This window comes from Mya arenaria, chromosome 10, assembly GCF_026914265.1.
Source record: "Mya arenaria isolate MELC-2E11 chromosome 10, ASM2691426v1".
NCBI lineage: Eukaryota > Metazoa > Mollusca > Bivalvia > Myida > Myidae > Mya > Mya arenaria.
In genome coordinates this window covers 32,265,248-32,282,393 of record NC_069131.1, presented here as the reverse complement: position 1 = coordinate 32,282,393, position 17,146 = coordinate 32,265,248, and the positions used below count along the sequence as shown (strand labels likewise).

The 17,146-nt window shown below is 33.5% G+C and overlaps 1 protein-coding gene across 1 annotated transcript; it reads left to right on the top strand.

Moving 5' to 3' along the window:
- The first annotated feature begins 10,233 nt into the window (after nucleotides 1-10,233).
- LOC128204594 (uncharacterized) lies at nucleotides 10,234-16,442 on the top strand. The gene is made up of 9 exons (XM_052905999.1): nucleotides 10,234-10,531; nucleotides 10,749-10,867; nucleotides 10,993-11,078; nucleotides 11,517-11,663; nucleotides 12,932-13,095; nucleotides 13,276-13,342; nucleotides 14,434-14,537; nucleotides 15,498-15,629; nucleotides 16,320-16,442. The coding sequence occupies exons 1-9, from the start codon at nucleotides 10,352-10,354 to the stop codon at nucleotides 16,440-16,442; spliced, it is 1,122 nt and encodes a 373-aa protein (XP_052761959.1). The 5' UTR covers nucleotides 10,234-10,351.
- The last annotated feature ends 704 nt before the right edge of the window (nucleotides 16,443-17,146 follow it).

Here is a 17,146-nt window from a genome sequence, read left to right as displayed (position 1 = left end):
ATTACGCACCATTCCCTTTTATGTTGTATCACGCAGCATCCCCCTTTATATTGTATTACGCAGTAATTCCTCTGATGTTGTATTACTCAGCATTCCCTGAAATGTTATATCCCGCAACATTCCCACTTATGCTGAATAACGTAGCATTCCCTCATATGTTGTATTACGCAGCATTCCCTTATATGTTGTATCCCGCAGCATTCCCTCTTATATGTAATACGCAGCATTCCCTCTTATGTTTTATTACGCAGCATTCCCTCATATGTTGTATTACGCAGCATTCCCTCATGTGTTGTATTACGCAGCATTCCCTAATGTGTTGTGTTACGCAGCGTTTTCAGTTGCGTTCATGGAAAAGAGAACACACTCGTGGCAGAAATAACACTGCTCATAAAAGATCAAATTCATTAAAAATGCATTAAAAAAATTATATGCATAACATTTTTTAAAAAATATAAAAGGAAAGCATACTCGTACTTTCCAAACATAATTTATCTGTAGTCAGTATTCACGACGAGAATAAATGAGTACTTTTAGTTAGCGACGTAATGAAAAAAAGCAAAACGTCATGATGTAATAACATCGTAGTTACTTCTTGTTCAATTTGATAGTCAGCTTGACATAACTATTAGCAGATGTAGAATTAAAAACACATATATGTTATGTGGTTGAAACACAGAGATCTGCTTAGACCTAAAAAGTATTGTGATTAAAGCTATTTCATTATTTATAAATAATTGCATAGTTAATTTATTGACAGTCGTATTAAACAAGCAGTGTTTAATTGCGTCTCTAGGACTTGAACCTTGTCCACTTTGAGAGTCTCATTGTTAATTATATTCCTACTTCAATTGTTTCTATAAGTTATTGGGTTCCATTGTATCATTGTGTTACAAACCTATTAACAAGCAGGTCATTATACACAATCATACAAAATAGACTGATTGCGTTGAAACAGTAGTTTTAAATTCACCTTTTTTGGAACAGCGAGTGGTCTTCTAACTTTGACATGATTCACCGCATTGACCACACTGACTTCATTGTCTTTAGTCAGTTTCTCGAGTAATATCGAGAAAACACATAAAAGGCCGTTCTTTCCAGTGAATACTAGGTTAGGGTCGTGGATGGAGGAAATTTATTTGGCAAGGCGGAAGAATTCATCGGGTGAGCAGAATGCGAACCCGATAAATTCCGCAGCCGAGCCAAATAAGCTTTCTCTATCCACGGCACTTACCTAGTATTCTATTTATCATGTTACCTTGTTTATTTAAACACTTTAAATTAGTGATGAAACGATTATCGAGAACAATCGATGCATCGTCGCTGACAGAGGATATTTGTTGAATTCAGTGTAAGATCGTATTTTATTTCACGAGTGGTCACAGAAAACATATTTTCACGAGTGGCGTAGTCACGTGTAAAAATATTATTTTTCTGTGACCACGAGTGAAATAAAATACGATCTTACACTGAATTCACCAAATTTTCTTTTTATTTCATGCAAATATCGTGATTTTTCAATATATTTCCCCGCCAGAGAAAATTTTTGTGGCCTCTTTGCAAAGGGAAGTAACTGCGGCATAATCGCTCAACGTAGCTTCCTCTTCGCGCAAGCAGTCCGTCCACTAAAAAACAGTTCGACACTTTATGGAAATGGTTGTTGGAATTGAAATTATTTTTAACATTTATTGAGGTACAAAAAAAAGTATTTGAACAAAAGCATTTCGGAAATAAAACAAAATGTATTGCGTAGAAATACAATTCAATGAAACTTGAGCATGTGACATTTTTGTTAATTCAAAAACAATTTTAACAGATTTAAATTAACAATGATGGACTTATACAAGTGTGTATTCGTAAAAGCAACGGAAGTCAGTGTTTAGTGTTTTCCGTAGTGTATATCTAGTCACTGTCGCTCTCAGACTTTGGATATTACCGTATTTTGTCGGGGAGAATTCATGCTCAGTGCAGCCGAGGATGTTTTGTTGTTGAGACAGCGAATTAGTTACATATCTATTAAAGTTGAATGTCACGTTCCCGTATGTTTACGAAGACCCCAGAGGAAATGTGGAGAATGTGCTCGAAGATGCTTTTGATAGGGATGGAGCGCAGACTTTGAAAGTTTTTAAAAAGAAAAATGAATTGTTGAACTGATGAATGTAAACTGGAAATTGGTCAAATTCAAAATGCTTGTGCATACATGTACGCTTTTAGAGTTTGTAGGAAGAAATGACCTATCAACTCTATAACTAGCACATGTGGCCAAGTAAATATTCAACCGATACCTACCAAGCGGGTTAATTGCAACAGTATGTTCCATGAAATAGCTCAAACACAAATTGGTAAGCTTGTTATTTTTTAATAGTTATAATCAATCGCAAAAAAATGTCTGTTTTATTAAAACTTTTGCATAATGTGATTTTGACAATTCAATACGATTCGGCCAATGTGTATATTACTGTACTACAGACGACAACAAACATGTACTTGTGACATACAAAGTCAAGGGAAGCAAATCTTATTAAATATGGAAAAATAGTCCCAAATTGTCTGTACAGAATTGAATTAGCAAGGGTCATCATTTCACTTGAGCCAGAGTGAAATGATCAAGTTATCAATCACTAATATTTTTCACCCTTTCACCGGTGTGCATGAAATAAATTGCTATATCGGCGACAATCGATAGTGGTTGCTCAAAATCGATGTCGTTTTTGTGTGAAAGGTTTATGAAATTAAGATATTTCAATTAAATGTTCAATATAATGGGTTATTGAATGTTAAGCTGGTTCACAAATATTAAATATGTTCTAATAGCGATAAAATGCTTAGGATACTTACTTGATGCGGTGTGCATCATTTTGCAATTGGTGTGCAAGTATTAACAATGTTTTGTGTTGTTTTGTTTCTTTGTTGAGTTATTAAGAACAGAAAAAGGTTACTGAAATTTACTTACTGTTGAAAAAAGCATGACTATAACATCACACGAACTGATTCCATATTTAACCATTTAAATGATCATGATGATGCTATGTTTGGAGAATGTATTCCTTAATGATATTATGAATTTTCGATTATTTTCCGATTGTAAATCGAAATGCTTGGTCCGATTCGATTCGATTATCGATTGCAAATGGAGTCAAATTTCCTAACACTACTATAAATAACCTAAAATTTATCAAGTATCTTTAAAAAAAGGGGGACAACTGTTTTTTCCCTGTTGACGTCAGCACACTCGGTATCCATGTTTGAATCGCCCCAAAAATAGCTCTGAAAGCTTTTGCGGTATTCTTATAGTCAAAGTCATTGCATTTTAATATCAATTCAAACATAAAAAACTTTTAAAAGTGTATACACTGGCTCAGTCACAAAACATGATCGTTATGATGATGTAACAATTATCTTTAAGTCACAGAGTCCAAAACTGTACACAGGTCATGGTTTAAGATCACGGGTGTTTACAAGCAATCGCTACATGTTAAACGGATTTAATTCATGTTGTTGTGTTGGATGTTCAGAACTACACCGGCAACGAGATAGTCCATTTCTGTTGTAAGTGAGATTTTGTCATTCACCACAGAAATGGAACTAACTATCGTTGAATGCTGCACAGTTTCTAGCATTTGCAGGTGGAGTAAGATTTTTACATCACATGTAGATTTCTTATCGATTGTTTTGCCAGTGTCATTATTATGCTGGTCTATGGGACTTTATGGGCGATTGATTGTTGAGGTCGGTTGTTGGCGGACTATTGATGAGATACTGAAACATTATTTGTGCTTTTCCTAGGACATTTCAGGACAGAAGAAAGTCCGTTTTCGCGGTCAAATGACAAACATTACGTGGTGTACTATCCTTATAAACTAAACACACGGCACCTTGTTATTTTATGCAAGTGACAGGATAAAATGTTATTTTTTTCACTTCTTAAATTTGCAATATGATGGATGTTTAATCTACGGTATCAATCTATGCCTATAAAGATTTGATTATTCATTGTGATTTTTGTGAGGTACAATGTTATCCTAAAAATACAGACAATTATAAAACGCGAATGGGAGTAAAAACAAACTTTGTACGTACAGACAATGCAACAGGGTCTGTCCCTTGAGGCGAGATGATTTGGAAGCGTCTTTAACTACCTTGATAAAGGCAACAAAGTGTTCTTCCGACTTCGGAATATTGATTTTTGTATCCCAGTCCAAGTATTCATAGAGTGGAATCATCATTTTTTGGTCTTTAATATAACAAAGTCATATTTTTTACAGGCAGTGTTTTCGCTGTTATATGCATTTAAGGTTTTTGTTTTAGGTTGTGGTGCCATCATTGGTCGTGGAGGTTGTGCCATTGATATTGATGTGGTTGTTAATGGTGCCATTATTGTTTTTGTTGTTTTGTTGTTGTTGCTAACTTTTTATGTTTTTGTATTTTTTCAGATGAACGTTAGGAAACTTTTTAATTTGATATCAACTTATAACAAAAAGAGAAAATGAAGTTTTGCTCATTTTGATATTATTACATGTTTTAAATATTACCTTAATACCCATCTTCATTGTTTGATTGTCACAAGGATAGTACAAGCCAATCAACTGAATAACCCATATAAGTAGCAGGACACCAATTGTTCCCATTTGCATTGAAGATAGAGGATTACATAAGTTGTAACACAGTATCGAGTTTATTAGCTATCAGAATTGATAAAAACGACTATGGTATGTTGTTTAAGAAGTAAATACGTAAACGTCGCTATATTACATTTTATAACGTGCAACCTATTCATTAATGACGCCATGTTTGAACTATTTCACTAGTTATATATAAAATATATTCGAATATTGACAATCAATAATGTTTTCCTTATACATGATCTGACATTTATAATAAAATAAGAATACAACAGAGTGTTAACTATATTTAAACGTTAGCGTGGACAAACAAAAAAGTAACTTTTGGAAATACTTTATCAGTCAAATATTTCCTCATGCTTTTCCAAGTATGCCTTCATACTAACGATACATAAACTGTTTTCTTGAACAGCAAGAGTGATGAATTCAGAAACTGTGTCAGGCAGAGGTGTTTGCGAAACCAAGAAGTGATATTTCGTTTTGAAACTCTACAAAAACAGATTTAAAATATCACAAATGATTTCTCCAGCAATTTCTTTAAAGAATATTAGCATTTTAATATATCACATATACTAACGTTGATGCATGTCGCATTGATGTAATCAGATGCGCCCGATTGTAAAAACAGATACAGACATGGTATGTTGGGATCACCTGACATTACACTAAACGAACAATACAGATCATGTTAATATAAACACACACAAATGCTACGAATTTTCAGTATAACATGTCATGATCAGCAATTTTCAAATGAAAATTGGATTTGTAATTTGAATCGTTTAGAATTAACATGCTTTCTATTTGATGATATGTTTATTCATGTGAATCTTTGCATTTAAGAAATATGCAACATATGTACGAAACTATGTTAGTAAGAACAAATGCACATTTGCAAACAAAACAATCGAGGTACCTGGTGGATCTGCGTGTTTTCTGTTTTTGATTGTCAGAAGCCGATTCCTTCCCGTAGCCTGTAATTCAATCCTACTTTTGCTCTTGATTCGATTGCAGTTTCTCAAGTATAAGAATTCGTCATTATATTTTAATAATATAGATTTTTATGTAAGCTCGAGTAATGTTTTCCCATTGTATTTCAAGCATTGATTCATTTGAACATTTTATACTTTCAGTTGCAATCGTACCTCAAACTGCTTGTGTACCTCCTGTATGCAGGACATCACCAGATATTCATGAATGTGTTCTCTCTTTGTCAACGACCACTGGTGACGAAACTTATATTGACTAATCAAATATAAATCATATATACAGAATAAACAGTGGTTCTTAGACAGAGGGTAATTCCTGTATATGATAATTTTCGGCATACTAATACAATGCTTTTTAACTTTTATGGCACACAGTCTTTAACTGAATTTTCCATGAATTATTGAATATAGTCATTAATATACTAAATTAAATAAAATTTGTAATGCGTAAAAGATACATCACTATACTAAACGAGAAGTTAATGAAAAGTAAGGATTCATTCTCTTTTTGCCTATTGAATATATTGCTTTGAATATTTAATTCAGATTTTCAACATTTTACAAATAAAGAATAAAATATTTCAATCCAATGATTAACATACGTCGCCATGTAGCAAAAATTGATTAACTGACATCACCAAATTGCGCCTAACGTATAATTGACATCGTCAAATCGCGCTTAACGGAATAACTTTCGTAAGACAAGATTGCCTCCAGCGGGAAAATAATTGGAAAACTACGATAAATGCATGGAAAAATGTTGAAATCAGTGTAAGATCGTTTTATTTTTCGATTTTATTTTTAAAACATCATTTAAATATGTCACCACTTAATTAACGGAAAGTACTATATTTCTAAAAAAAATACTCGAAATTCAAATTCCTTTGTTTCTAAATGCAACACGATTTTACAAACAATCATCGATTTAACATATATATTTAACAATCAAACCTCGAAACGATTTGACAAAGAAACAAGGAAACGCCTGTTGATTGTGTTACTGGATGTACATACAATGAGAAAAGTTGTTTGGGTAAAGAATATGAACTTCATTATTTTTCAGATGAATTAAAAATGTTTGAACGCCATCAATATTAAACATTTCTAGTGGTTGACTATAGAATCCAATACATACTTACTCAAAAGTTGCTGATGTCAACGGCGTTAACTTCTTGTACAAATAAAGACCAGGTTAATACCATTGACATACACCAGAGTAATTTATAGCTCAAAACTATATGTTTTAGTAAGACTAATTTATATCTAAATGAAGCGAATTTGTCCATATAGACATACCTTCAAACATATAACACTACACACACTGTAACACAAATACTACTCGCTAAACCAAAAAATAGTACAAAAGTTTTAGGTAAAACAAAGGGGAATAAATGTCTTATACATTTTGCATAACAGTGTTAGAACTAGAACGCTTATTTGTTAGTAAGTAGATATTGTAAACATTGCTTTAATACACATAAGCTTGTAAAAGGTAGCACTCAACTAACGCTTCTTTGCTGAAACGTGATCGATCGAAAAACAGCAGTGTCATGATGCATAATTGTTCATCACTGTTTGATATACGAAATAGAATTGATAGGCATATAATATAGAAGTTTTCACCATTTTTTTGTGGTCTAACTAAAATTGATAAATACAATAATGATTTATATTAAAGAAACGTTATGTAAACACTTAACCGTGCAAATTCAGACTAAATGAGTTGCTGTTGACATCTCTCATTTGAATATCATGACATTTCTGACAAAAAATGGTCAATTCATGTAGATTTCTGGTTGTTTAAATCAATTAATCAGATTAATCAAAATCAAAATTATTAATTAGCATTTTTAATAGTACATAATTATACAGTAAAATTCTTAAATATGAATCTCCTTGGAAATAAAACCACAAAAGAATGAACTTCCAAATACCTTCTTAAGGCTTTTTTCGCATTTTGGCAACATGTTAAAGTTCAATCGGTCTATGTGACTTCCTTTTTTAGTTTGTTTTTTGTATGATAATGGCCATTCGTATGTAAAATAACTTCCTTGTTTAAAAGGATAAATGAAATTGTTGAACAGATGATTTGTCATAAAACTCGAGCTACATTAATGAGTAATGCAGTTAAGAAATTAGCAGTACATTTTTATTCAGTTCGAAGAATAATACAAATCCAGGCAGTTATGTGGTGAAATATCAATTTGAGGGTGTATTTATTTAATAAAATGTCATTTATAACTTCATCATGGATAATACCTTTACTTTAGTTGTTCTTTGTCTAATAATTGTTCAACCTCATGGTATGTATTTATTTTCTTATCCATATTTTTGTTCAGGTTTTATTAAAATAACATGCGATCTTTATTTCTAATATAGTTGTTTTAAATGAGACATCGAAATACCTTTTGATCAATACCATTGCCTATATGTAATTCAAAATTTTAAAGCTAAATTCAGTTTGTTTCGCCTTGTACATCTTTAATATAGTTTTTGCATTGTACCAATGATATCCTTCATACTCTTTTCAATACAATTTAAATACTTTTTGTTAAGTACCACATGAATACAATCCAAATGATTGGCCTATCGTTTATAACTATTTTTGTTATCTTTTTTAGTAACATACGCAAAAATTCCAGATGAGTGTCAGGGTTGTGGTTGCTGCACTTACGGACGCATTAGAAAATGTGAAAACAATGGTTACTGTAATAATGGGTGTGAAGATGGATACTGGGGTGACAGGTGTTACTACAGATGCATGTACAATAATTGTTTACGATGTGCACGCAATAATGGCTACCATTGCGAGTGTAGGACAGGCTACTACGGATTCGATTGTGAATCTTGGTGTGGAACTAATTGTGAAACATGTGACAAAACCAAAGGATGCCTTTCTTGCAAAGGAAGTCATTGGGGTAAAACATGCAATGACAAATGTAAAGGAAATTGCGATGTTTGTTGGAAGTCGGATGGTCAATGTAGTTCTTGTGTGAAAGGGTACTGGGGACGATTTTGCTTTGATGAATGTGGTAGTCAGTGTAAAACGTGTAACAGTTTGAGTGGTTGTACAGAATGTAATAAGGGCTATTATGGCTCTAAATGTGAAAATTACTGCGGAGACAATTGTGCCAGTTGTGATATAAAGCTTGGTTGTACTGCATGCGACACAGGGTATTATGGCTCTAAATGTGAACATTACTGCGGAGACAATTGTGCCAGTTGTGATATACAGCTTGGTTGTACTGCATGCGACAGAGGTTATTATGGACCCGCTTGCATGTGTGATGCAAATTGTGTTCAATGTGATAACCTAAAAGGATGTACAAGTTGCAAACCTCGATACTATTCAAATAAAGGTGTATGTCAGGAATGTGTTTTAGGGTGCACATGTACTAATTCCCAAAACTGCATTGGTTGCATTAAAGGATATTTTCTAGAGTCAAACCTTTGTTCACCATGTCCCTATAACTGTATATCGTGCACTACGTCTACACAGTGCACTTCCTGTACGGACGGTCGATTTGGAAATATATGTCAGTATCAATGTAAAGAAACTTGCATACACGGTATTTGTAATTCAACGATAGCTTTATGCCAATGCAATACATATTATACTGGACATAATTGTGACCAGTGTATCGCAGCATATTATGGTAACGACTGCTCACAAAGGTGTTCCTTAGGCTGCTTAAGAACATGCAATCATGCCGACGGATATTGCAAATGCAAAGAAGGTTGGGCAGGGGATAGATGTGACACGTGTGACGATATATACTTTGGAAACATGTGCAGCGAGCCATGTAGAAGTAGCTGTTTATCTTGTACGGGGGATTTGAATTGTCAACGTTGTAAACCGGGACGTTATGGTGATTATTGTCAACATAAATGCGGGAAAGGCTGCATAAATGGCAGTTGTGATACTAAATTAGGTAGTTGCCAATGCAAAAACAATAAATTTATTAAATCAAAAGCATCAGGGTATTGCCATGCATAAATGAAAGCATCAGGTATTGCCATGAGTGTGTGCCAGGACAATATGGCCTAATGTGTGAGCAAAGCTGCCCTAAGATGTGTAATACATGCGAAAACGAGACAAATTGCGTTTCATGCAATGACGGGTACTTTGGGGAATCATGTAAAAAACCTTGCCCCGATGGGTGCAAGAGCAATACTTGCATAAAGAAAGACGGATCCTGTTTAACATGCAAACATGGATATTACGGAAAGTCATGTGGAAGCACCTGCCCGGAATCATGTTAAGTATGTGACCACTACGATTCATGTTCCGAATGCAAAGCTGGGTATTCAAATACACAGAAGCAGTGTACATGTAGAACTGATATTTGCGTAAATTCTGTAAGTTGCGACTCATGCACAAATATTTCATATTATGCAAATGATAATGAGTGTTGTTTGTGCAGTATTAATAACTGTGTTTCCTGTACAAAGACGATTGATAACATTCATTGTAAAACTTGCAGAAAGGGGTATTTTCCACACAATAATGGACAATGCAAAACCTGCAATTCGCAATGCGTCTACAATGAATGCGATCCGTCTTCGGGAAGATGTGTTCAAGGATGCACTCACGGGTTCTGGAATCAAACCTGCGACGAAGTGTGTGATCCAGAATGTTTATTTTGCAATCAAGCAGATGGGTCGTGTTCAAAATGCCAAAATAATACAAAATATGGACCTTCCTGTAAACTTGAATGTAGCAATACCTGTGAAAACTCCATGTGTGACATTAATGGAATTTGTACAAATGGATGCATTGCAAATACGTTTGGAAAGCAATGTGAAAACACCTGTGATGAGTATTGTACACAAAACGGAAACAAAACGATATGTTCCGAAAAGACGGGAATGTTTTTTACGGCTGCCAAACCAAATACAAGGGGAGATTTTGTCCTCAAGGTAAAGAACTTTTATTTTATTATGTTCTAGTATACCTTGTCTTTATGATACCTGACTTGCTGGTGTATTTTGCGCAATACTTAAAGTAATATCTCGTTAATACAAAATCATTTATTTGTGCAGGACAACTAGTATTTTGAAAAAAAAGTATGTACCTGTTTTTGCTCGTTACTCTATGAACGTTTGATCTTTCATTTCACTCTTGGAATGTCCGCAGTTATTGAAACAGAAGCGGAAAACAAAACTATTCAATAGCAGCACTTGGTGTTGGTATTGCCGGAGGAGTTTAGTTCTTGCAGCCATTGTGGTTGTTGGACTGTTCTTGATTCGACGAAGGTAATAAACTAAATATGTATGTGTGTCTTAAGTGAAAGTAATTATATGCATCAGTTAATAATACTTTATAACTTATTCTAACAATTGTGAACATTAACTAAAACAAAATGCCGATGTTATTTCAGAAGAGTCAATTTGAGAATTGAAAGCAAAGCTCATGAAAAAGAACCTGAGATCTTTTTAGAGATGTACGCAAAGGTGAACAATGGATGTACGTATGAACTCTCATTTGTCAGTTATGATTTTTTTTTCTTTTGAACTAATAATAAATGATGTTTGAATGAAGAGTAGTAATTAGGATTTGATCGTGTATGTTCCATGTAAGAAAATGGATTCTACCTTGACAATGATTACTCACCTGTATAAATATGAAAAACATAGTTTGGTTGGTTGTTATCAATTTCGGCAAAATGTTTCTCGCCGGGCGCTCCGGTTTTCCCAACTATACAGGACTACACACCCGCACAACAATGTCCAAGAGAGTACCTAAGTATATATATATTATGTGCCTTCTTTTTGTTTTAACAAATATTATATCGTCCAATGTGCACACGGACCAATCAGTAATTAAAGATAATTGTCACTTCAGTTGATCCAATGTAGGGAAATAATGCTTATTACACAATTGAGAGTACAATTATTTCCACAGCAACCACCCGAGAAGAGAACCCTAAGAGGGATACCGACAATTTTCACTCTGTCACCGTCATAAGACCGCCCAATTATCAGAGTCCACCAACAAACAGGTTCGGAAATGAAAAGACGCCTATCTTGACAGAAGACAATCTTGAAATTGGTAAGAGTGTTTTTTAATTATTATAAGGTTAAATTATGTTTGTACTATTCTCGTGTCATAGGGTCAGTTCAGTGTTTGTAAAATGCCCTTATAACGGAAAAGATATTACAAAGAGTGAGACAAATTGTTAGGAGAGTTAAACTTATGATATTCAAAACAAATTTTAATATTTGTTCATATAACATGTATTGACCCTGAAGACCATATTTTTGTGACACGTTAGAATTAACATTCACCAAGGTTGTATTGCGTAATTGGTTTATCACAGTATCACGCGATGTTACCTATGTGTTCGATAAAGGTAAAATACCATCAAAGTTGAATAAGTCATTGTGGCCGAGTTTTTAAAGCTGCACTGTCACAGATGTACCATTTTAACAACTTTTTTATTTTTTTGTTTTGGAAGGAGCAAATGTTTGCGTTAATATTTGCAAACCAATGATATAAGACACCAAATCAGATCGTAGATTTTTTATATTTATGTTAAAAAATAATGTTTTCTGGCCTAAACTGTTAAAAAATGCGATCTGTTTTTTGTCAGCAGTCTTATTTAACTGGTTTCCATGGATATTCGCAAGAATTGGCTCGTTTCAAAACCAAAGTTGTCGAAATATTTTATCTGTGAGAGTGCAGCTAAGGAGTCGCTTTTCTTAAAATTTCTGGACTATACAGCGTAGGTTAGCTCACCTATAAAACCAGAATATGTCATTATACTATACTTTATATTTTTCTGCAATTCCGGTATTAAGAGGTATAATAGTTATAAAAGCAGCGTTTTGCAGATGTTTTTTCAGGAAAAAAGGACAAAATATGCAATCATCTTTAATTTGCTAGGCGGATATTCATGTACTGTTAAATCAAAGTTACTAAGGATATTGCAGGCAGACAATTTTCATGAAGTTCATGTTAGCTCAATATAACGATTGTGCAGGCGAATTCGTTCTTTCCAAAAGTTCATGCTAACTCAATATAACAAAGATGCTAACCAATTTGTGTTTTAAAGTTTTAAGCATTCCATGTTTCCTTAATCCAACGATAAATAAAACGCATTTTTGCATTTTTTACTTAATATATCAATATTGCAATCTTGTGTGCTTTACGGCAGGTCATGTTATCTGAACATGACGATATTGCAGACAAAATTAAGTTTAAACTAGGCAATGTAAACTCAATCCAACAAAATGCAAATGCATATGCCTCATCAATTTTACAATATTTCTAACAAATTTGTGCTTTTAGAATGTTATCTGAATGTGACGATATTTCAGACGAAGATGATGCTTCTGCAAGGGAGTCCGCAATAATATTTGAAGAAAATGGAGGGTTTTATTTTAACAACGCTGAAGAAATTAGCAAAATCAAATTGAATGTGACCGATCTACCAGAATATGTACACAATCTATGTTTTAAGGACCTAGAAGAAGAATTTCAGGTACTCTGCATCCCGTTGATGTTTTTTTTTATTCTGAACCTCTCATTTCCTAAAGATGTGGGTTACGTGCAGATATGCAGTATTGAGATACTTAATATTACTCATTTAAAATGTTAAAACAAATAAATGAAATGTCCTTTAACCCGACAATCTCTTTTATATTTTGTTTTTAACTTGCAGAAAATTCCATACGGTCTTGTGAAAGCCTATGGCGTTTCACAAACAAACTTAACTTGCACAAAAATAGGTACAGAGGACTCTACCCGTGTAAGATCACTTCTCTCGATACAGTTTTGTTTTTATTATTAAAATTTTCTTAGTATTCTGAATAGAAAAACAACTGACGTTCATATTGTATACAAGCAAGCGGCATTGTTGATATCAATATTGGGATCTAATTGGATAAGCACAACGTCTTTCAGCTAATTGTATATGATGGAAAACTGACCGGTTTCCTTTTTTACAAAGCATGCTGCCGAAAACAGGAAGGTGAATTCATTCTTAATGCTGTAGGTTCATATACTATTTTTACCAGATTTATGCGTTGCAGGAATTAATTTTTAACCTCTTTAATTTCAGATGATGATACGCGAGTTTTAGTTCGCGGTGGAGAAACAGACTACATTAATGCAAGCTTTATAGACGTATGTTGCTTTTCTAACACAGACAGTTGTAGTGTAAATAGTTATTCCCATTACATACGTATGTTTGTTGAAACATAGAATGCCGTTTTATTAAAGCATTTATTAAGTTAGGTTAAAAAGGCTTATTGTAATTATATCGTTATTTTGCCAAACATAATTGAAAGCCGGGCACTCCCTCCATTGTGCTATTATGAATATAAGCTATTATTGTTCTTACAAAAACGATGAGGAAATACATAAATCCAAAGCTTCTTTGTAGAAAGTATAATGTAACACTTTTGTACATAAGGAGGAAATTAATTTTCCTGAAACATTACAGACCATCTAAACAATGTACATGCTGAAGGATGGCTGATTCTCTTTTGCCCTTTTGTTTAAGCCTCTACGTTGGTACACATTTTACTGCATACTTGGTATGGAATTCATATAAAATTCCTTGATTAATTATTGTCACTATAAAACCATGATTTACATTTTTTCAGGGATTCAAAAGGCGAAATGCATATATTGCTACATTGGGTAATGTCACTTACTTCTTAACCTTGATTTGTAGTCTGACAATACAATCTTAAAACTTATTTTACGACAAACTGTGTGGACTAGTAACCAAGATCCTATTAAAACCTTAATACGAGTTTAAATATTTGCTATGAATATAAATGCGTATTGTTATGATAATTTATGCCATACTTAGGTCCAATGACTAAGCAGCTCGGCGATTTCGGCCAATTCTGGCGAATGGTCTGGCAACAGAAAGTGGAGAAGATTGTCATGGTGACTAACTTGGTAGAGGGAAAGGTAAGGTGATATTTTAACGACATATGTAATCTGACATGAAAAGGTGTTACGAGGGTAGAATGTGGAGTAAGTTTAGAGCATTTTAATCTAAATGGCCTTCTAAGTACTTAATGGTTGCTAAAGAAATGACAACAAATGGTTTTGAACTACTTATTGACAAATTGATGAATATTTCTTTGCAGAAAACTAAATGCGAGCAATATTGGCCTGATCATTACCAAAGAAATATGTTCGGCGATATAAAGGTTGTGTGCAAGGATGAAAAACTGTACAAAGATTTTATTTGGAGAAACTTTACTCTTTTTAAGGTACAACAAAATTGGTTGTTTATATATATAATATGACCCATTAACTTTTGCAAATTTGATTGTTGAGAAGTAAATAAAGAAATAAGAAATAAAATTACGGACAAGGGAGTACGAAATAAGTGAACACTTTCTAAGCATTTGATTGCATTTTCTTCTTCGATGTAAAAGATGTATGTTTAAAATATAATTGTTGTTGAAATAAACTCAGAATATACTCGATTAAAGTAAAATGTCCTTAAAATAATGTCGCGTGCAAGAATCCAACCGAGCTTTTAACTAGGTAGGAACATTTAATAGGTAACGTGTTTGCCTGTTGATGCTTCTTAGCGCTCAAAGAAACTATCCGCCAATGTCTGATTTATATCTATTGAATTAATATTGCTGTATATGTCCAAAATTAAAACGAATGTGTCTACTTTTAAGCCTAATGATTTTAAAGTTTCAATTTGAGTCGTTATATTTTGTGATTATATTGTCAAACTAATTAAAAGACGTATAAACATGTATTATTTCATTAATATGTAATAGTTTAGTTATCAAAACCAGTATGCATTTTGGATATATATATACATATCATAACATTTAAAACATTATAATATAATCTATATCAAACAATTTTTAACTTATTCTTGTCCTCTTAAAATGGTACCAGAATTCTAAGAAACGAAGTCTACATCATCTACAGTTTACGAGCTGGCCAGACAAGGGCGTCCCTGATGATGTCACATCATTTATAGAGTTTAGACAGAGGGTTAATGCCTTGGCGAGTACTTTCGATGGACCAGTAGTTGTGCATTGCAGGTTGATGTCAAACTTTGGTTCAGATAAACTGATAATTACAGTCCATTTCTTGGCCTGTAGCGAATACAGAACACAAATGAATAGTCTAAAACAATATTAAATCAAAATAGTATAGGCATATAAGCTTCAACGTTGATGTATACAAATACAATTCATTTCTGATATTATTTTATTATTATGTTATGCTAATTATTTTTGAAAATAAGTTTATGAAGCAATCGATTCGAGTCTGTCTTCGTCAGCAGTAGACCCGAGTCCGTCTTTGTCAGCAGTCGATCACTGTCCTCTTAGTCAGCAGTCAATTTGAGTCTGCCTTAGTCAGCAGTCGATCCTAGTCCGTCTTATTCATGAGTCGAGGACCAAATCCACTGTACTGGAAATAGATGTTTCTATTAGGTTTTATAAAACAATTAAAAAAATGTGGCATAATTTGTCAACAATGCATTTCTTGATGTGTAATTATAAATCAATACACCTGTCAAAACAGAAAGTGTGTTAAAATATAAAAAGTGAAAGCGATCTATTTCAATCCCAACATAAACCCAATGTATGAAAAAGGAGTTTCAAGTTGAATGGACAGTTCCCTGAGTTCAGCTTAAGTTTTCGAAATGGCATGTTAAACTTTGATAAAAAATGTTTCTGTCATAGACAATAGAGTTTTGTGTACTTTCAGTTCTGGCGTAGGAAGAACGGGAACCTACATAGCTCTAGACATTCTTACAAAGAGGGTGAGGCAGAAGGAGCTATAGATATCCTGGGATGCGTTCTCAATATGAGACAAAACGACCCAACATGATTCAGACCTTGGTAGGATCATTATTATTTGTTAAAACACGTAGTTGTTTAGTGCAACTTGTAGGAAGCACAGTTCTTTTATTCATTCGTTGTCTTTCAATGTGCCACACGATACATATTTATCATTTCTATTTTAGAGTCAATACAAGTATATTCACCAAGCTTTGGTCCATACATTGACTCCTGATCGTGTGTTTATACACACTTTTATAAGAAGAGAACACTTCAGTCAATATATGGACAAATCAAGTAAACAGGAGATACAGAAGCAGTTTGAGGTAGGAAAGTTGTTTAAAGTAGCATCTATCAAAATGTAACGAATCGATATTTGAAATATGCACCGAGTGTGTATACAAAGCTATCAAACACAATGTTGCATATGAAATATTTAGAGAATGCAGTCGGATCATGAGAAAAAGCCGGATAATGAATTGTTAGCTACGGAACAGAATCGGCTCCTGGCAAAAAAGAACAGGAAACACGCGGATATACCAGGTGCAAAGATTATATCCCCTACAATAGTGTAACATACTTTCTACACCGGAAGCATAATGTAAACAACAAGATCACTTATTAAGCAGAATAAAACTCATAAATAAATAGTTAACTTGTTACTCGTTTTTATAAATGTAGATAATAATTTTGAATCTGTAATAATACAATATTTGCGTGCTTTCATTGTTTGGTATTTACCTTGCTTAGTCC